General features: G+C 44.1%; 1 protein-coding gene across 3 annotated transcripts; it reads left to right on the top strand.

Annotated features, from left to right (window-relative positions):
- Window positions 1–117: 117 nt before the first annotated feature.
- inpp5f (inositol polyphosphate-5-phosphatase F) lies at window positions 118–21,034 on the top strand. 3 transcript variants are annotated; one of them, XM_042705018.1, is made up of 20 exons: window positions 118–622; window positions 4,179–4,259; window positions 5,876–6,012; window positions 7,030–7,158; window positions 7,384–7,551; window positions 8,303–8,359; window positions 9,212–9,410; window positions 9,639–9,818; window positions 9,917–9,984; window positions 10,236–10,360; window positions 10,690–10,767; window positions 11,147–11,267; window positions 11,421–11,549; window positions 12,547–12,664; window positions 12,823–13,021; window positions 13,413–13,484; window positions 13,589–13,662; window positions 14,128–14,256; window positions 16,397–16,484; window positions 16,780–21,034. In XM_042705018.1, the coding sequence occupies exons 1-20, from the start codon at window positions 517–519 to the stop codon at window positions 17,900–17,902; spliced, it is 3,381 nt and encodes a 1,126-aa protein (XP_042560952.1). In that variant the 5' UTR covers window positions 118–516; the 3' UTR covers window positions 17,903–21,034. The 3 variants fall into 3 exon arrangements, with proteins under 3 accessions (XP_042560952.1, XP_042560951.1, XP_042560950.1); XM_042705017.1 differs by having other exon boundaries at window positions 7,366–7,551; XM_042705016.1 differs by having other exon boundaries at window positions 7,351–7,551.
- Window positions 21,035–21,056: the final 22 nt, after the last annotated feature.

Below are 21,056 nucleotides of genomic sequence, written 5' to 3'. Positions count from 1 at the left end.
GGCACATTATCAAAAATGTAGGTGATGTCTACCTATGTCAACCTGTTCAAGACAATTAAATATCATTGAATGTCTCAGTGGCACGAAGACCGGGGAATCATGTTTCGGATGACGACAGCAGTCACGTGTGATTGTTTCTGCAGGAAATTGATTCAGTCGGTCCTGAAACTGGGAAGAAACAGTCTCAGCGACATTTTCAAAGGACCAAGAAGTTGTCCAGTCTGTCGCGGCCGACGTTACGCGTTAGAATGGCATCTATGTTGCCTGAGAAGTAATGCTAATTGTACCTAATATATTGACAGAATGTCGGAGACTAGCAAACTAATAAAAACGTACATAGCTACTAGCTAGTTAGCTGGCGAACTAGCACGCTTATCGAATAAGCCTGCGTTTGTTATCTAAAGCAAGGGGACGTTCTGTTGGGTCAGTTAAAACGTTACTGTCAGTTGGGCTGTAGCAAAGTCAGATTTACATAGCATTGCTGGATGCAAACAGTATTCACATGTTTGGTCATTTATGGTCGAAATGGAGCTATTTCAAGCAAAGGACCATTATATTCTGCAAAGTGGCGACAGGGCACTGTGGTGCAGCAGGAAGGATGGTACTCTGAGCGTGCGACATGGTAAGTTATGCCTGGCTGACGCTGTGTGTTATCAACAAAATAACGTTATCTAAACGTCGTTATCATAGATTTACCAGCACAGCACCTAACGTAATATTACCAACTACTCTGTAGTAAAGTTACGTTATCGATACATGCATTTCACGTTATCGTATTATCTCTACACATCTAAAGCGTTTTTACTATTTCTTAGGTCGTTCAGGTCATACCGACAGCTTCATGCAATTTCTGACACACAAAACACAAGCTAACCAAACTATGTTATATTGGTTTACATGCATGGTTTACTAATATTTACAGTTGGGGTAACATCAACGTTTGCTTGTAATCTACCAATACCAAAATCCCATGAGACCAGTTGTAACAGCCACTGATGATATTCTTGCTTTACAGAGGCCATCGCTCTGCCTCTCATCTGGCCAGTATCATTGCCCTACTTTCGAGAGAGCAGTAGTCAGTTCTCATATTTTCTATAAACATGCATGGGCAGGCCAAAAGGACGTCGTGAGACTAGAACCGGGTAGCTAGGTTATGTGTCAGCCGGTGCACAGCACCACAGGAAATGAAACGCATCTGTGGTTCTTGTATCACACGACAAGCCAATGATCGCGTTGAATTCAGAGGGAAAATTAAAGCGTACTTGAAATCGTTAGAGGTCATTGCTATGGGTGTGTCTGTACATTTTTAATTAAACATCAGTGTTGCCTAACCTGACACTGAAACATGGTTACCAATCTCCTCCATATTTGCATCCTTACTCAAATGAACGTGACGTACAGACAGTATATGTAATCTCACGGCATGTTGATAGATATGGTGATAAATATTCTTTAAAAAAGTATCAATAGTTTGCGGGGAGGCCGCTCATTCAGGTTTTATTAAAAGTGAATAAGTAGACCTTCGATACACGAATTTGTAAATAATGATTTGACCTCTTCAGAATGCTATCCTTCCATAGCCTACTTACCCACAAATTCGTGTAGATACATTGATTAGAAATGAATGAACAAACATACAAAATTCAGTTACTAGGAATAACATCTCTAATAACATGTTCATTTTTTAAGTGCCACATCCGTTTACCCATTACTGCTTTTCTCTTGTCCCTTTACTTTGCAGTGTTGCAAGTCTCTGTTTATTCTCCCTGATTGCACTAAAGCCTGTGGGAACACAGGGTCCTGAATAAAATCCATGTTGTGAGTAGAGCACTGTGTACCCTTGGCTCAGGAAATGCAAGAGCTGAATCTCCAATGCATTTTTGTTCCTCTGGCACCACTCTCTCCATCTTGTATACAAACACACTCAAATAGGCTTACATGCATGTACTCAGACAAACCTGCCTTTCTCTGTCTTGTGTACAGACACATGTCCCCCCCCCCCCCCTCTCTTGGCCTGGCCTGTCCTGGTCCAGAGCAGTCAGAGCAGAACTGACAGTTGGGTTAGTGCACTGTGCTGTAACTGAGATGCAGTAGTGGGGCCAGTGTTTGAGTGTGGACTGTGCACTAGCGGGAAGGAGTAGTCTGCAGAGCTGGCTTGGGTCTCATCGTGTGTGTGCAGCCAGGCTCATCAGGTTTGGGTTGCAACACTGTTCCATTATTTAATTGGAAAAGGCTTTCCACTGTTCATTAAAAAAGTCTGTTGGTCCAATAATCGACACAAGTGCTGGGTAAACAGGCAGCACAGAAGAGAACGAGGGGCATGTCATGATTTGCACTCTGTGCATTCACTGGTGACCAACATTACAAATGCTCTGGATGATTCTTTGGTTACGTGAGCCAAGAGCCATCTGAAGGAGTTCAGATTTCTCCAGTGGCCATAGGTATCTTATTAGACAGCCCTTGTGTCCTCAGAAAGGGTTAAAATGAAGAGGTAAGTGTCTAAGGATTAGCTGAAGTCAGGCCAAGTCAAGAAACCTCTGTTGCTCAGAGTCAGAGATTGGGCTGTTATGTCTTATAAGAAATAATGCTGGTTTGGTTTTGATGTTTGATGTTTTATTGATTGTGATTCATGTCAGTTATGACCTTCTTCTTGTCTCTGGAAATTGTCATCTCTGCTGTTTGCTCGGAGGCCTAAGTTCTTGTCATTTCTTTCTCTGCCACAAAGTGCGACAGCATTGCTTGCACCCGATTACTCATCCACAGGCCAAATGCCATACGCCGATCTCAGCTGCTCCGAGACGCACTCATCTACACAGTGTCGTCCAGTGCATACCACTGAGCCTGTGATCGCTTAGCCTGAAGAGAAGTCATGCAGTTTTGCCAATCGCCACCTACTTTCTCACCTAGGCCTTATGCAGGGCACTGTGGTAATAAGATCAGTTTGGCGTCATGTGGCACAGGACTTGTTGCAGCTAGTTGTTGCTGGCAGAACTTTGGTGGGGACTGATGTGACTTACGTGTTGGAACTAGCTCCCTTGCCTTGCCTGGGCTTGGTGAAAGCAAAAGCATGGAAAGGGCGCCCCTTTATATGATTCACACTTCCTGTCTGCTGCTAGGCTTAACCACACCCGTAGGTTCACACTTCCTAAGCTGTCCCTTACCAGCCAGAGTTAGAGCGCGGAACCCTGCAGGACACAAAAAAGGCAGTGGCATATATGTTCATCCTGGGCAAAATATTATTCACCACATAATCTTTTAATCAAAAGGGCGTAGGTGTACATTGTATGTATTTGTGCTAGAATGGCAAATTCCATTATTTTGCTGTTGAACATATTTGGTTACTATTTCTTTCCTTATTTGTACATCCACTTCTACCTCCAGTGAAACAAGTCTTTCCAAAGTTGAACGCGGTTATTATGAAATACGTTCATGGAGGATTTTGAGAAGATCTGGTCCTTCCGGCCCCTTCCCTCTTGAGAGGATTACAGTGTGAAGTAATCTCTGTTTAATATTCCCTGACTCATGAGATAAGTTAATATTATGATTAGGCAGGCTATTACAGTATCCATATAATGAGCTATTAAAAGATAATGGCCTCTACAAGTGGTTAGTTATGTGAAAGGATGCAGATTTTGTCAGTAAGTAGGGTATAACTAATGTGGTATTCTTTTTTTGGCTTTGTTTGAGACCGTGGTGGGCAGTTAATGCCGTTTGGACAGCAGCTAATTTCCATGGCTGTAAATGATGGATAAAGATCTTTCCACAGGACATGCCCTGATCGTTTTCCTTAGTCTCACTCACATGATAACAGGATGACTCTTGTTATGACATCAGTTTTGACTGACAATTTGCTCTCAATTTGCCGTGGTATTTACACAGACCTAAGCACAGTCCTCCAGTGTGTATACAACTGTCAGATGGTCATTGGGTCCATCAAACTAAATAGGCTAGACTCAGCCTACGGCAATTTTTAAAGGCACAGAATACAAAGACACTGAACATATGGTTTTAAATGAACTAGAAGGCCGACTACTGAGTTACCAACTGAACCCCAGCTTCAGTATTTACCCAGGACCTATGACATAACTGGAAAAACATTGTGCCATTAACATTACTGCTGAACATTTCCTGCATAGGCCTGTTATTCACCACCTGTCTGTACGGTTTGTGTTCCCCAGCTACTGACCTGCTGCTGGCATGGAACCCTGTTTGCCTGGGCCTAGTGGAGGGCCTCATTGGGAAGATACAGCTTCATGCTGGTAAGTGGGAAGTCCTTGTCAGTCGATGGGATTGAGAACAGTGTGTTTCTGATTAGTGGTGTTTTCACGAGGGTAATTGGCATAATTAGTTAATAAGGCTAACTACCGGGCTAACGTTGTTGTCTTAACTCTTGTGTCAAGTGAAAGTCTTAGATACTGGATTAGAGATCAGTGAAGCCACAGGGGATTCAGAGGAGCTGTGTGTGTGTGTGTGTGTGTGTGTGTGTGTGTGTGTGTGTGTGTGTGTGTGTGTGTGTGTGTGTGTGTGTGTGTGTGTGTGTGTGTGTGTGTGTGTGTGTGTGTGTGTGTGTGGGTGGGATGTGTGTGTGTGTGTGTGTGTGTGTGTGGGTGGGATGTGTGTCTGTGAGAATATCGGTGTAAAAGAGAATATCAGTGGTTCCTTATGAACTTCATGTACTGAATAAACAAAATCCATTAATTTATCGGAGAGAAGAGAACATTACAGTATCTAATTATCACAGACTTTGTTTGGATTTGTTTTTCTTTTCTTTTGACACAACCCAAAATAGACTAGAATGTACTTGAAAATGGATATGTGCACACCGACATGCTCTGTAATCATGACTATTTTGAAGATGTGTCTCTTGCACATTCTTCTAGAAGGTATTTTTAGACCCTTGCTTGATCAAGATCACTAACAGTTTTCTGTAAGAATTAGATTTGCCACTTCATGACAGTTATTGGGAGAGTTATTGGGACCATAGCCTGGTAGGAACTGTTTATATTTGTTCAACATATACAAATTAGTTTTCTGCCAGACCCTTTTTTTTCCCCCTGAAGCCATAATTTGATAATTTTGTGTTCGTCAACCTGACTTGTACATCTCTAATTGGTTGCATTGCTTTCACTGCTTCCCACTGTTTCCCAGTGAATGTGTCAGTGCTACCATTCATGCCCCTGTCAAAACTGCTCAGAGAAAACAGCCTGGAGATTATGACTCAGCTATAACTGAGTGTGGCGGCTATCTAATGCACAGAGATCAGCCTAAAGGCATGCGTCCGTGGAGGATGTGGATATTATCCGGTGTTGACAGAGGTAACTCTGCCGCTCAGCTGTTGGGTTGTCTGGTTCTCTCTACAGTTGTCACCTGAGGTAGATTTCACTGTAGTCACTGGCTGCCTCTGATTCAGCTGCCGGTCCCTGGGGGTTGGGCTGGCTCCTTACCAAACTGTGAGAGGCGACACAAAAATATTCACAGTGTCTGTCCCGCTGGGATGTTTTTGTTCCAGGATGAAGGGCGCTTGTTCTCTCACTTCCAATTAATCGGCGAGCGTCCTGCTCCCGGGCTTAATTCAAGGTCCTGCTCCGGGAATAAATCATCGGCCGCCCTCTGTCCTGACCGCGGTGGCTGGGGCATGGAAGTGAACCGCCGATGAAGTCACGCCTTGCGGAATGTGCTGAATTTTCGGGACTAATGACGCATCTCTTCCCCTGCCCCTTTCCTCCCCTCCGTTTCTCTCTCTCGCTCTCTCACTCATTGTTTATGTCTCTCTCTCGCTCTCTCACTCATTGTTTATGTCTCTCTCTCGCTCTCTCACTCATTGTTTATGTCTCCCTCTCGCTCTACCCCTCTCTGTCTTTGTCTTGCTCTTCAGATCTTCCTCTGTGCCTCGTCTTGATTCGGCAGAAAGCGCTGGTTGGAGAGTTGCCAGGAAACCACAAAGTGTACAAGATCACCAAAATAGCTGTGGTGGAGCTGTCGGAGGATGAACCCCAGGAGTTGGAGCTGGAGGTGGGTGAATCGTCAGCCCCGAGGAAAAACATGCCCTGTAAAGATCAGCCCCCGCCCCTCCTCCAAACACACACACTAATCTGCCACTCATTGTGTGGCATTTCAGAGAGCCCACAGGTAGTCCCTCCCCTGACATTAAAGCCTCTATTTATATTCTTCATGCCAGTCCTGGCTTACTATTGTGTAGACCCCTGCGGTACATTTGCCTCTAAAAGCCTCTTGAAAGATCAGCATATTGCAGCGTCCCCGCTGCGCGCACGCTTGAATGCTTGATGTGCAGCTGTTCTTTCTGGTCCTCCAGTGACGTGGATGAGTTGTAAATACTACATTCAGTGTGCTCTTATCAGCCAGGCTGTTTCCGAGTTAGCCTCCCTCCTAAGGTGCTTTCAGTTGGCTTGGGGTCCACCCCAGTGCATGATGGGAGACGAGAGGAGCACTGGTCCATGCAGCAGAGGTTGTCTGAGCACAGGCAGCGGTCCAATCAGAAGCCACGGTGTTGTGTTGCCATGGTTTCAATTTCTGTGGTGTTGGATGGGGGTAGAAGGCTTTAGCTATTTTTGTAAATGAAACATTGAGAGAAGTGAAGGAACAGTTGTGTTTTCCCTGTGTCTGCTCAACAGAACATCACTATTAGAACCGGTTTAGGACATCTCATGTACTTATCACACACCCCAAAGTGACTACTGCTAGAAACAAGCTAGAACAGAGGACCACTGTTTGAACTGTGTAATTGTGCTCCAGTGACTTTCAGATAATGACCCAAACAACATGTCGGACACGCCCTTTGGGGGTAGTGTTTCCTTTGAGTTGTGTGTGGTTGTGGAACTCCAGTTGGCTGCATATTCTGTGTGTCATGTCTCAGTGTTAGATGGGAAGAGCTCCTTACACCTGTACAATATGTGGTGCACCTCATGCATTCTGTATCAGTCATGGGTTATTTAGGTAAAGGGTGTGAACAAAAGCCTAGTTTCAGAAACAATCGGAGTGATTTTGATCATTTCTGTCCACTAATTTCAGCCTTGCAAGAAGCACCACTTTGGGATCAACAAACAAGAGAAAATCACACAGTCCCCAGATGAGTCCAAGTTCCTGCTGAAGACGCTGAATCAGATCAAGTCCAATGTGGCTGTGCCCAACAAGAAAAAGGTTGGCATCTTAATACACACACACACACACACACACCACACACACACACACACACACACACACACACACACACACATGTGCCACCATACATATAAAGGCAATTCTCTCATCTCTGTTGTGTATTTGTTGCGTGTGAAATGTTGAGAGCCTGTGATAAAAGTGTGTCCGCCGCTGTTGCGTCTGCACCCGTAGTCCGACCCCACCCAGTATACCCCTGATCCACAGGTCAAAGAGAACAAGGAGAAGGAGCGGCTGGAGAGGCGGCTGCTGGATGAACTCTACAAGATGTTCATGGACTCCGATTCCTTTTACTACAGCCTGACCTATGACCTCACCAACACCGTTCAGCGTCAGGGAGCCGCGGTCAAGTCCGAGCTGCCCATCTGGAAACGGGTAGGCAGACCTGCTTCACCTCAGTGCTCCTCCTGGTCTCCAGTCACCACTGAACATGAGAGTGGATTTGCTGCCTTAAAAATATACTTGTTAGTGATGTTGAACATTCATTCGCGTAGCTGGAAGAAGTAAGTGCACTTGTACAGGGTAGGTCTAAATCAATAAGAATTATGACGGAGATGGAAACACACACACACACACACACACACACACACACACACACACACACACACACACACACACACACACACACACACACACACACACACACACACACACAGAGCCACACACACACACAGAGCCACACACACACACAGAGCCACACACACACACAGAGCCACACACAGAGCCACACACACACACACACACACACACACACACACACACACACAGAGCCACACACACACACAGAGCCACACACAGAGCCACACACACACACACACACACACACACACACACACACACACACACCAGAGCCACACACACACACACACACCACACACACACACACAGAGCCACACACACACACACACACACACAGAGCCACACACACACAGAGCCACACACACACACACAGAGCCACACACACACACACAGAGCCACACAACACACACACACACAGAGCCACAGACACAGCTTTTTGATGACTCAAGTCTGTAGGCCTGCCAAAATGACTGATTGAATTGTTTGAAAGCCAAATGGCAATTGTAATCACTGACTGTGTAGATGACTTGTCATTCCCCTCTTGTAGGTGGATGACCGGTTCTTCTGGAACAAGCACATGATTCAGGAGCTTCTGGACCTCGAGGTATGATCTCACCGTACAGACCGGTCATATATTTAATATGTGATTGAACGTGTGTTTTAGTTCTACAGCTCATTGTCCTAGCACCCTGATTTTATTGCATCAAAACATGGTCATCTTATTTAGTTCAAAGGGTCTAGTATTTTTATACGGTTAAGTTGTATTGTAATGCGCTGTTGTCCAGTATTGTTTATGTAGATGAGTTATTAACCTGAATGGATGCTCTCGAGTGTTGCAAGCACCAAGGAATGTAGTCACTGTGTGTGTTCACCTGTGACTCCCTGGTTATCAGCACTTTATGAAAATGTTGAGATAGTTGAACACTATATAGGGCCATCTGTCCTTACACAAGCCCCTAAGAAGAACAGATAAGAAACTGTACTTGACTTTTGTCCTCAGGAGAGGATATGGATTTTGTGTCTTTAGCCGCCGATTTCACTTCCCACGTCTAAACAGACACCTATTAATGTCTTTTCTAAACGGTTCCACTTTTCAGTGACTTGGTCAGAGGCTGTGTTACTTTCTCCTCACTCTCTTGTTTGGATTAGTCAGACCTGTAATAATAGTTCCTCTTTATGAGGCCTCAGCTGTGGTGACTCATATAATGCCTTGCCCTGCCCTGCTGAGGAGCAGTGTCTCCTTTCCACAGTCCGTGTGGAGAGTGCTTGGGATGTGGCCTTTGTCTTTTCATGGCCATACTTCAGACCTTACTGTTAACCCACTGATTCATTCATTCACCCACAGATTTTCTTCTTCTCTTCGCTCATTCTCTTGTGATGTTGTCGGTGATACTGTCCCTATTCTCACAACACATAAACCACGCTCTGTGCCCACCTCTGTGTTGATCTACCCCAGGTGCCTGAGGTGGACTTCTGGCTGGTCCCCGTCATCCAGGGATTTGTGCAGGTGGAAGAGCTGGTGGTGAACTACAACGATAGCTCCGATGAGGAGAGGAGCAGCCCAGACACGCCCCTCCAGGAGCTCAGCTGCGTGGACGACATTCACCCCCGTTTCACCGTGGCCCTCATCTCCCGACGCAGCCGCCATCGTGCTGGTGCGCTTCCTACATCAAACTGCAACTGCACAAACTGAGACACTTTGATGCATATTGGTTTTTGTTTGTTTTGTTTGATTGTTTTACGCATCATTTCTGTTTATATAGATTTGATGTAAAGTGAGCTATCTGACGTACCCTTGGATGGAGGATCATTGAATAGGAAAAATGAAAGGACTTGATGAACTGACTACTACTTTTTCTCCTGCCTCCTTTTCTCCCCCTCAGGGATGCGCTATAAGCGGAGAGGTGTGGACACAGATGGCCATGTTGCCAATTATGTGGAGACGGAGCAGCTGATCCACGTCCATAGTCACACACTGTCCTTCGTGCAGACCCGGGGGTCCGTCCCCATATTCTGGAGTCAGTCAGGGTACCGCTACAACCCACGGCCTCGCCTGGAGAAAGGTGAGCGCACATAGCCTACAATTGACAAAAGGATTTCCAGCTGTCTGGTTCATTTGAAATCCTAAATGTTCTGTAATGTATTGTCCTAAATGTTCCAGATGAAAAGGAAACCATTCCGTACTTTGGTGCTCACTTTGAACAGCAGCTCAGCATCTACAAGAAGCAGGTAAAATGTGTGAAATATGAAGCTGTAAATATAACATGTTTAGAGCGTCGGTCAGGTTTATTTTAGTCGGCTCCTCAGAGGGATCCGTGGAATGTATCCAGTGGGTGCGCTATATAAACATGTTGGATATAATAGTGAGTCAACCGTACACTATTGAAGAAAGGAACATTGTTAATAACCACGATGATGGAAAAGCAGTCCCAGAAAGCTGTTTGGTGTACCAGTTCATCTGATCACTTGTTGCCCTGCAGGTCATCCTCAACTTAGTGGACCAGAGTGGGAGGGAGAAAATGATTGGTGACACATACCTCAAACAAGTGCTGCTGTACAACAACCCCAATCTGACCTACGTTTCCTTTGACTTCCATGAGCACTGGTGAGTATCCCCAAGGGAAACTAATGCTGTGTTTGATGTTTGCTGTGGGTCATTAAATCATTGTGGACCGTATGGGGGATTACATCCCATCTAATTTATACAATTGTTTTATATTTAATTATATTTGGCACCTCTGGCCCCAAAACTGTTTTCTGAAGTTGTATCAGAATATTTTTTAAATGGAATATTTGAATGTAGAAAATTACCAACATAGCAGCTTACATAACAACATAATACATCTAGCTACAATGCAATGAATTCTGTGTGGAAATATATGTAGAATGTGGGGATCTCCTATGGATCATAATGTTAAATTTTACACCCTTTAGCCGAGGGATGAAGTTTGAGAACGTACAGACCCTAACAGATGCCATTTGGGATCTCATCACAGACATGAAGTGGGCCTGGTGAGTGCTTAATCCGTTTAATGAATACCCAAGACTACCTATGAAGGCATATTCACATGTCTTTTAAAAGTGTATAATCAACATTATAAAAAAAAATATGCAGAACCCCCACAGCAAAACACAGATTTAATATGATCCCTTTGACATAACTGACTGTTACGTTCGCTAAATAGCTAACAAGCGCTCTGAAATACGGATGACTGGAGAGCGTAGGAGCTTCCTCTGGTGTACACTGAAGGATCAGTGGGGTCATGTTTCTGTTGTGGTTAAATATACAGTGTCTGTTACACAATTTGAGGTTTAAAGCTGTTCTACAGTAAGGGTCAGGACCAAAAATGACAGTCCTCATGAAATATTCACATGAGCGTGTTTCTGCCAGGGTGGACCAAGCAGGAGTCATCTGCCAACAGGAGGGCATCTTCAGAGTGAACTGCATGGATTGTCTGGACAGGACTAATCTTGTACAGGCTGCTATTGGTCGGATGGTCATGGAACAGCAGGTACACATACATGGAGCCAGTGTCAGTAGTAGAGACACCATGCAATATACGACGTAGAGGACAATTGACATCCCACTAGTTTCAGTAAACACACAGCAGGTAGGTCACATGTTATTTGCATTCCTGAAATTGTTCACTTTGTCTCCCAAACAGCTGAAGAAGCTAGGCGTGATGCCTCCTGAACAGCCGCTGCCTCCCAAGTGCTACCGCATCTATCAGGTCATGTGGGCCAACAATGGGGACATCATCAGCCGACAGTACGCCGGCACCGCTGCCCTCAAGGTTAGTAGCAGGTGGCTGTCTAATAACAGCAGGACACACACATTCAGGTGGCTGTCTTCTCACACAGCAGTACACACACACTCAGGTGGCTGTCTAATAACAGCAGTACACACACATTCAGGTGGCTGTCTTCTCACAGTAGGACACACACATTCAGGTGGCTGTCTAATAACAGCAGTACACACACATTCAGGTGGCTGTCTAATAACAGCAGTACACACACATTCAGGTGGCTGTCTTCTCACAGTAGGACACACACATTCAGGTGGCTGTCTTCTCACAGCAGTACACACACATTCAGGTGGCCTGTCTGCAGGTTGGTTAAACCAGTTCTGTTGCGGTGGAATGTTGTAGATGTTCACATTCTGTGAGTCAACGTTGCATTTTATACATTCCCAGAGTCCTGGACAGATACGTTTTGAGAATTGCTTAGTCATGCATGAGCGTGACCACCACAGGATCAGTGGCTCCTCCACAAGCATGACTTTGGATTTTCCATGGGAATTATAAGGAATTTCTCAAACAAAAAGCATGATTGTCTGAGGAGTCCACAAATCTTCCCTTTCTCCTCTGGGAGATCATCTAGATAAATGTTTTTTCTTGAAATACTGATTATTTTAAATTCAATTCACTCTTCAACGCATCTGTTGACTCCATATCACAAATGCAGTGAGTGCTAACACATCAGTATGTCCACGTGGAATAGACTGAACTAGTGCCTGAGTTCAAGCTATGAAGAGGACCATTGAGAAACTACTGCATATGAGCGGTTATCTTTCTGTGTATTCAAATGAGATTGTGGCCTGTACTTAGATAACACAGGCATCTCATGCCGTGTATATCATTTAGGGAAATGAATGAACCAACTATGGCTGCAGTCATTATTTCGAAATGTCATTTGATGGATTTGTGAAACTGCTTTGCCCTTTGTGGTCATGTCATGTGTGTACCTGTGTGGTCATGTCATGTGTACCTGTGTGGGGATGTCATGGAACAGGGAGATTTTACTCGCACTGGAGAGAGGAAACTGGCTGGAGTGATGAAGGATGGTGTGAACTCAGCAAACCGCTACTACCTGAACCGCTTCAGAGATGCGTACAGGCAAGCTGTCATTGGTACGTGTGTTGGAGAACCATGTCCCTTTTTGTCACTGACATTCAAAAATGACCTTCTGTACAGATATTATGGGAAATGACTTCCATAAACTACCATCCACTACTGAACCTCTGGGGCTTGACTAACCCTGTGGGCTGGGGCTCTTGTCTCTCTGCAGACCTCATGATGGGCCTGCCTGTGACGGAGGACCTGTACTCCATCTTCAGCAAAGAGAAGGAGCACGAGGAGAAGGAGAAGGAGAGCCAGAGAGGTGCACAGGAGCAGGTGAGCATGCTGGTGCAGACCTACATGCAGCTGCTCCTGCTTGACGACGAGAAGTTCCACGGCGGCTGGGCCCTCATCAACTGTGACCCCAGGTTGGTGTTGGAGTGGTGTTGGAGTGGTGTTGGTGTTGGTGTGGTGTTTGTGTGGTGTTGTGTGACTCAATAATAAAGAAATCCTAAAGGAACAGGGCCTGTTCAATGTCAATTCATCCATAGAATGCGCTGCACTATTGGGCAATGGTTATCCCTTGATCTTGACTTCATAATCACATCATCGCTGGGAGTCTGGAAGAAGTTGGATTTTTTGACAACAAAAACTATGTAATGGACCTAGTTTATAGTGAGGTATAAAAGTCTTTGAAAAGCAGACGTCTAGAACTAGATGGGATTGTGAGGGAGTCAAGAGTAGGACAAAGGAGCTGTGATTTATACTGTGAAAACAAGCAAAGAAGGTGGCTGAACTGTCTGTGCTTCTTCATTCCAGCCTCATTGATGCCACCCACAAAGACGTCGACGTCCTGCTGCTCCTGTCCAACAGCGCATATTATGTTGCTTAGTAAGTTTGGCCTTGACTATTATGTTGCTTACTAAGTTTGGCCTTGATTGAAGCCTTTCATTAGTTCATATAAATGTCATCTGATTGATTTGCCTTATTTACAGCTATGATGATGAGGCGGATAAAGTGAACCAGTACCAGCGCCTGAGTCTGGAGGGCTTGGAGAAGATTGAAATAGGTAAGGAGCGTCTGTAATGTTGGAGAAGATTGAAATAGGTAACGAGCGTCTGTAGGGGCGTTGGTGTCTGTGCACGACTCAGTGTGGTTCCAGCTGGCTCGTTTGGTCGAGTCTCAGAAGCTAATCTAATTGGCACAGATTGAAAGAAAATTTATGATGCAAGGTTTCAAGCTCTTTCAAAAAGTGGCCTATTTGTGGTAGCTTGCACATCGGGCATAATTAAATTGCCTTTGAGACTGAAATAGAATCAAGGTTTATACAAATAAAAACTATACTGGTGGTCTATTTTCACTTTATTTTAACGACCTAATTCATGTTCCTGCCCTGACTGTGGATGCTCATACGCCTTCATATGCTCTCCATAAGATATAGCTTATTTCCATCAGTTTACCAGAAATCCATGTGTACTCCTAAGTAAGTGAAATGTAATCCCCTGTAAATAAATTGCTCATTTATCAATGGCAGGACCAGAGCCCACTCTGTTTGGAAAGCCAAAGTACTGTTGCATGCGGCTGCACTACAAGAATGAAGAGACCAGTGGCTACTTCCACACGCTAAGGGCGGTGGCGAGGAACCCCGAGGACGACGGCAAAGGTAGTGGTCAGAGCAGACCTGTCTTCAGTGATGTATTCTCAGGGCTCTACGCTAAGGTTTTCCCCAAGGAGTACATGTGCTCCTAAATGAAAAAAATTAGGAGCACACAAAGAAATTTAGGGGCACAGCGGGTTTTTTTTATGCGGAAGTAAAGCATGTCATTTGTGACCTATAATTCCAAACATTGTATTTTCCAACGTTCAACCCCATTCATGTTCAGTGTTTCCGAAGCAAGTTAGCTGGTAAATTGATCAGATTACTGCATTTGTTCATATTTCAACACTTTAGTGGACCTCTTATCAATTGTTATTAGTAGTATTTTATATAGCCAGCTTTACTTAAAGTTTATTGTAAGATATAGCTTGTTAGATTCTAAATGCAGTTAGTTAGACTGTAACGTAAGCAACACTTTCACTGTAGCTAGCTAGAGAGCATGTGTATCATAACCAGAAGTCTTTTGGGTTATAGTCTGTCAAATTAGTTCTAGTTATTGGTGTTCGTTGGCATACAAAGTTAGTCTTCTCTTATTAGCCTAGTTAGTATTCTGATTAGAGCTAGCAACAATGAATTGCAGATTAAGGGGTCCCCTATCTCAGTGTTAATTTTGGCAGCTATTTTAGATTTAGTCTTAAGACGAAAATGCATATTAGTTTGTCACATTTAGTCATTTTTATCCTTTATAGTTTTAGTCTAGTTCTAGTCACATTTAAAAGTCCATATAGCCACATTAAACTCCTTTCCTTCCCTTCTCAGGCCCAGGGACCCCCTGTGTTGTGTCTACAACTGCATAATAGTCAAGCTTGTAGTACTTAAATTGTGGATACAATTAGTCTCTAAGATACAGATCTCTTAGTATATGCCTACAGCTGAATTCCAATTAATTCAATGTAAATAATCATTTTAAGGCAATACTTAATTAACAGAATTATCATTCAAATATAAGAGAATATCAAGTCTAGATTTTCAAATGATGTGATAGCACATTACAACTACTATGCCTACCTGGCCTTTGATTTAACTCTATCTCATATCCTCCATATGAATTGCTGTGCAATCTGATAAGCAACAGATTTAGCTGGACAGATAGTTTGAGAGTTGAAAGTGGTGCCAATGATAATAACAATTGCCCAAATAGACAAGGATATTTAAACCAATCACATATTCATTTATTTTTTCTTCATTAATGTCATGCATGGCCTGTCCTATAGTCCATTCTGCAATGAGTTTACTAGCTAGCTATTGATAGCTAGTATAACTTAGCTAGGATATGCTACCTCATAGTTAGCTAAAGTTAGCTAGCTAAAAGTTTGCCAAGGCTAACGGGAGGCTTAAATCGAAAATGACTACTAGCTATCCAAGCTGACACAACCTGTACACTCGACTGCCCCTTTGAAGTTAACTTAACTAGTTATTAGAATATATTAGCCAACGTTATCATTGACAATTACTAGCTAAGTTACCAAACTCCTTTCTTGTCTTAAATTGAGCAGTTGCTGGTGTGAGCTACAGTATGGGAGCTAGCAAAGCCATTTCTAGCTCTGCTTCACAATATTGCTGCCTAGTGTTATAAGTTAATGTAATACATAAATGTTAATTAAGTATCAGACATAAACAGGATACAACACACCAGTAACCAATTGATATTATGTGTTAATATACCGAAAATGTCAGTAAATCGAGGTGGTGCTGCTGTCTGTCCCGTCGAAAACCATTCAAACAGGTTGCCAGCAGTGGGTTTTTTGCGAGCTACTTATACCAAGTGATTACATGTCGGCGAGATCGTCGTAACTCTCTATTTTTATGGCTCTGGCCCATTGGTTGGGAATCGTCGCTCTCATTTGCAGGAAGTTAAGCGCGTCATCATGCTATGTTCACAACCTGCAGTCGCGACCCCGTCACTTGTTTCCATATGAAATCTATGGTATGTTTCACTACTTTGCGCAGTTGTTCCGTGTATTGACAACAGCCCGTCACTCGCGCACTGTGCTCGTAAATAATTTTTGAAGTTCGCACATACCTATTTTTAGGCGCAAATGCGAGTGAAATACTCGCACTGTAGAGCCCTGATTCTGCTGAATGTGCTTAGACCAAAGATCACACAGGGAAGTGCTGCGACTATTTTGGTTTGTTTGTATTTCAGATACTCTGCAGTGCATAGCCGAGATGCTTCGAATAGCCAAACAGGCCATGGGACATGACCTACCCATAATTGAGAAGAAGCTGGAGAGGTGAGTGTTCTCTCTCAGAGACGTGTGATTTTTGTGGAGACTCCTCAGAAGTGCTTCAGGTAGGGAGGGGCAGGTTGCAGACAGCAGTCTCCTCACGGTGAAATATTAATTATCTCTGGGTCAAATTTTTCTGAGGTGAGGCTGAGTTTTAGATAAAAATAGCTGTTGCACTCACTGACAGGTTTAAGATTTTAGATCATATTTAAACCTTCAGTGGAGGAGATCTTTCCCACTTGCTGTTGTGAGGTGCCATCACACTGAATGAATTAACTGTGAATGATCCTCTGTTTTCCAGGAGACAGAGCAAACCCCATGAAGATATAATGGGCATACAAGGCAAAGCTGCAGACCAGGTCCTGGGCTCTGGTCTAGCTCAGGGCAAAAGCTTCCTCCTCAACAAATTCTCATCTCTCAACCAGAAGGTCAAGCAATCAAACGTCAACATTGGCAACTTCAAGCATCTTGGTCGGCTTGGCACATTCTCCAAGCCGGAGGTGAAGGTGAATTTCCTGAAACCCAACATGAGGGTCAACCTCTGGAAGTCGGACAGCAGCCTTGAGACCACGGACAGCAACCCTGGCTCGGTGGCCATAAAGGACCTGTGCGACAACCACTCTGACCTGGAGATCTCATCCGACTCGGACTCCTACAACTCGGACGAGCAGCCTCGCGCCGGCTCGCTGGAGAACGTGGACTACGTGCTGCCCAGCTGTGGCATAGTGGCGTCGGCCCCGCGCCTCAGCAGCCGCTCGCAGTCCATCAGCAGCGTGGAGATCGCCGTGCCCTCCGTCGTCCACGGCGCCAACTCTGAGTACAGCCAGGGCGACGGCCCGTCACCCGAGGCCGCCGAGGAGGCCATCCTGATCGACTTCGGCACCCCCATTGACGTCTACTGCCACCAGTTTGCCCAGGACGCTCAGACCAAACCTGTGGAAGGGGGCAGGGTCGAGCAGCCGACACTCCCCAAGAACCTCAGTGCTAAGGTCCCCCCATCTTCACTGGAGCCCCAGCAAGCGTCTCAGCCTCAGCAGCTGCAGGAAAAAGACGAGCAGCAACTCTCCCGACCGTCCCAGCTGAATGTGCAGCCCACAGCCCCCACTGCTAACCTCCTCACCGTCCAGGCCCCTGGCTCTGCCGTCTCGGGCGGCTCCCAAAGGAGCTTGGGCTCCCAGGTGGAGGGCAGCATGGGCCCCTCCCCGGCGGACAGCAACGGCAGCCGGGTGGTCTCCCCCTTCGCCAAGATCAAGAGCTCCATGGTGCAGGTGGCCAGCCTGACGCAAGCTGGACTCACCCAAGGCATCAACTTCGCCGTGGCCAAGGTTCAGAAAAGTCCTGAACCAGAAGCTGTAAACGAGGCCCAGGAGAGCGAACTGAAAGCAATGTTCACACAGTGCCAGACCAGGATCATCCAGATCTAGCACCTTCTGTTTGGCTTCTTTGCCAACTCTTTTCCTTTCTGAGTCCTTTTTTTTTTTTTTTTTTTTTATCGTGGTAGAACGTGACTTCCAGTACAGTAGCAGTAGCATAAGCTTGCACAATGGGGCCCACTGTCATCAGCTGAAATCCCTGCTCTTAAACCACCCTCTATTTAACCTACCAGATGTTTACAGCCAGTGTTGTGTAGTGTGTAGTAGATCTAATCTAAACTTGACTGTGCCCTTAACCTGACTGACGTCTCATGCATCCATACTCCATGTGTCTTGCATGTCAGAAGGTTAGTCTGTGGTAGCTAGATCAAGGCAGGCCAGCTCCGTTGCTGCATGTCAAGAAACTACCCATATAATTAGTCACTTGTGATCCCAACCCAGCAGTACACTTGTTGGTGTACAGTACAGTGGTCTTTTCCATGTGAGCATAACCCCTGTAGCTGCTTCCTAGACACAGGTAGAAATGACTGACCAAACTTCTTCAAAATGGGCAGCTCAGTATAAGACCGCACATTAGTGGGAACATTTTAAATGTTAAATATCATTAACGTTGTGTTTTTATCATAAGAAATGCACCAAAGTAGGAGCTGAATAATCCAAGAGCCGTTCAATATGTACAGTAAGTATTGTATGTAATTACTATGTACTGTATGTCAGTTTGCGCTAATCGAAACCCTCAGACATATATTTATAGACAGTAAGGTTTTATTGACACTCTTCAGTGATGGTGTTGGTGGGAGCGTGACCTCTACACTCCTCACTCGACTCATGCTCGGACACAAGAGTCGTCGCTGTGCTCACTCATGCTTGGACTCGACTCGAATGGGATTTTAGAATAGGTCAGAACTCTCAAGGCAGAGCTGGAGGAATAGTTGTGAAACGCATTAAAGGGTCGGAACAAAATTGACTAATTGAATTGGCCTATGATATAAACATATTCATAATTATTATGAATGCTTTTAAAAGATCCGTCGTAAATGTCGTTGTTCGTCCACGTGAGGGGGAAGATCTTATGCAGGGAGCCCCAGCCAAATGTTTGATCACTGTTAAATGCTTTTTGCACTCTTGCATCTGAAGAGTAGGCCTTAACGGAAACATGTCAACTATTTATTGCAAACCGAACATAAGTTCAATGTTTTTCTGTTGTTTTGCGTTCTCATTCAGGTGATCATGATTGTGGGGTGTTGGTGTTACAGGTTGTAGCCATAGGAAATTCAGGTATCTGCCACGGTTCTGAAATATGATCTAAATGCATTGACAAGATTCTGTAGGGCGTCGTTTCAGCATTCCTTTTTTTGGTGCTTTGTATCATTTCCAACAACTTTGTTGTATTTGATATTTTTACAAAGTTAATCATGTGTATTTCCGAAAACGAAATAATTTATGTAACGTAAATGTCATTATTTGCCCTTAATATGACATTTGAAAATACGACAACATACCATTCTTGTTTAGTTGAGAGCAAATGATCGATGTAGTTGTGTTGTTCTTCACTGGCACCCCACTCTAATCCAGAAGTTCCCTTCTGTGAAGTGTGTCTGCCGACCGGCATTATGGTTCATTTGGTTCGAGAAATGAAAGTATAGTGTGACTTCTGAAATGTCAGATAGATATTTTATTAGTAGCACGAGAAAGAAAAACCTCACACCGCCTCTTTGCACATCCTGTGAAACACATATCTAAATTTAGTGCGACCACAATGTGACGCGTTAAGGAGAATACAGAGTGGTCAGTGCTGAGCAGGATTAGTAGGAAATGATTGTTGAAAAGATCTTTTTTGTTGGAACACCATTTATTTAAATTAATAATTTGATTTCAAATGTCCAAAAAAAAAAGAAATCAATTCGTTCTTTTGTTGGTGCAATTAGTTGGTTTTTGGCCCAGGTGAAATCCGATCAGGTCACAGTGTGTTTGCACTGACCTCGTATGACCAAATATGTGTGTATTCAGATCAAATATAGTCTGTTTTCCCTTAACAGTTTTGCCCAAACATAACTTTCCCCAGCTTTGCTGTATAAACTGCGCCTTAAAATGCAAAGAGCTGATGGAATGCTGTGGAATTCTTTACATTTTTCCTTCACTCCCAAATTTGAATCTTAACTCTTCACAACTAATCAAAAAAACTGATGGAAGTTGGTATTGCCTTGCCATATCCTTCATGCAAAGTATCAGTATATGTCTCCAGACAGGTCCAGCTGTTGGCTGTCTCTAGAAACTCATTACCACCATCTATCTGAGGTCGGTGTATTCTTATCTGTTACTGTGAGACTGCTTCCCCACTCCATGTATTTTGAATTAGAGTTGTGCAAAGATGGCTCTGTTGCATCTAAATGATGCATTGTCTAGTTTTTTTTAGTTTGGCTACAAAGCTATGGCAAGATTGTGGTGGGCTGAAAACATGTTGGGTTTGTTATATTCTAAGAAGTGCATGCACTGGACTCTGTTCTCAGTGAAAAGATCCAAAAAGGTTGTTTTGCTATTAGAGGGGATTGAAAGGAGGAGATTGAAAAAAAGACGTTTTAATCAATAAGCTTTCCCTTCCTTTTTAAATTTGGGGTTGTAAAGTTTTGAGAGGGTATATTTTTTTTGTCGTTTTTTTTCCACATCGAGTTTCGCTATGCATAAGGGTTTTCCTTAAGTATGCACAATCTTCCCCAGTTTTTGTCTCCTGACTTTTGTTTGTGCTTTTCGCTCTTACTGTCAGTCTAACACAAAGTGCTTATGAAACTTGTTTACTTTTGCCATTCATGCATTTACTTCACTGAGCAGACATTTCCCCTCTCAATCTCTCCTCTCCTCCCAGTGAGTGACCTGATCAGAAATACCAGTTTTAAGCACCTGGCTTCCTGTGTTCGCATGTGATTGTTGCCGTGTTCACTCACATTCTAGCCTCTTCCTGTTGTCTGTGCAGTGGCTCACTAACGGGGGTTTGTCCAGTGTTGTCATTCGTTTTACTTTGTTGTATTGCATAGTGAAATATCATATTTATTCTTATTTCATTCTTAGGCCTTTCCTCAATTGTTTCCTAAAAAAACTGAATATTAATAACTGTGTAAACTGCTGTATTTTAAAATGTTATGGGGCATATATGGGAGGATTTTTAAGTAAATAATTTAAAAACTCTCTTGTGCTGTTTTTATTACAT

The sequence above is a fragment of the Clupea harengus genome, unplaced genomic scaffold (genome assembly GCF_900700415.2).
Source record: "Clupea harengus unplaced genomic scaffold, Ch_v2.0.2, whole genome shotgun sequence".
In the NCBI taxonomy this organism is placed as follows: domain Eukaryota; kingdom Metazoa; phylum Chordata; class Actinopteri; order Clupeiformes; family Clupeidae; genus Clupea; species Clupea harengus.
This window is presented reverse-complemented; position numbering and strand designations above follow the sequence as displayed.

Excerpts from the sequence above, each read along its gene's own strand:
- inpp5f (XM_042705016.1), top strand. The coding sequence starts at position 517 with ATGGTCGAAATGGAGCTATTTCAAGCAAAGGACCATTATATTCTGCAA. Across the intron at positions 10,768-11,146 it reads ACAGACATGAAGTGGGCCTG|GGTGGACCAAGCAGGAGTCA; the intron begins GTGAGTGCTTAA and ends TGTTTCTGCCAG. Across the intron at positions 14,257-16,396 it reads CCCCGAGGACGACGGCAAAG|ATACTCTGCAGTGCATAGCC; the intron begins GTAGTGGTCAGA and ends TTTGTATTTCAG.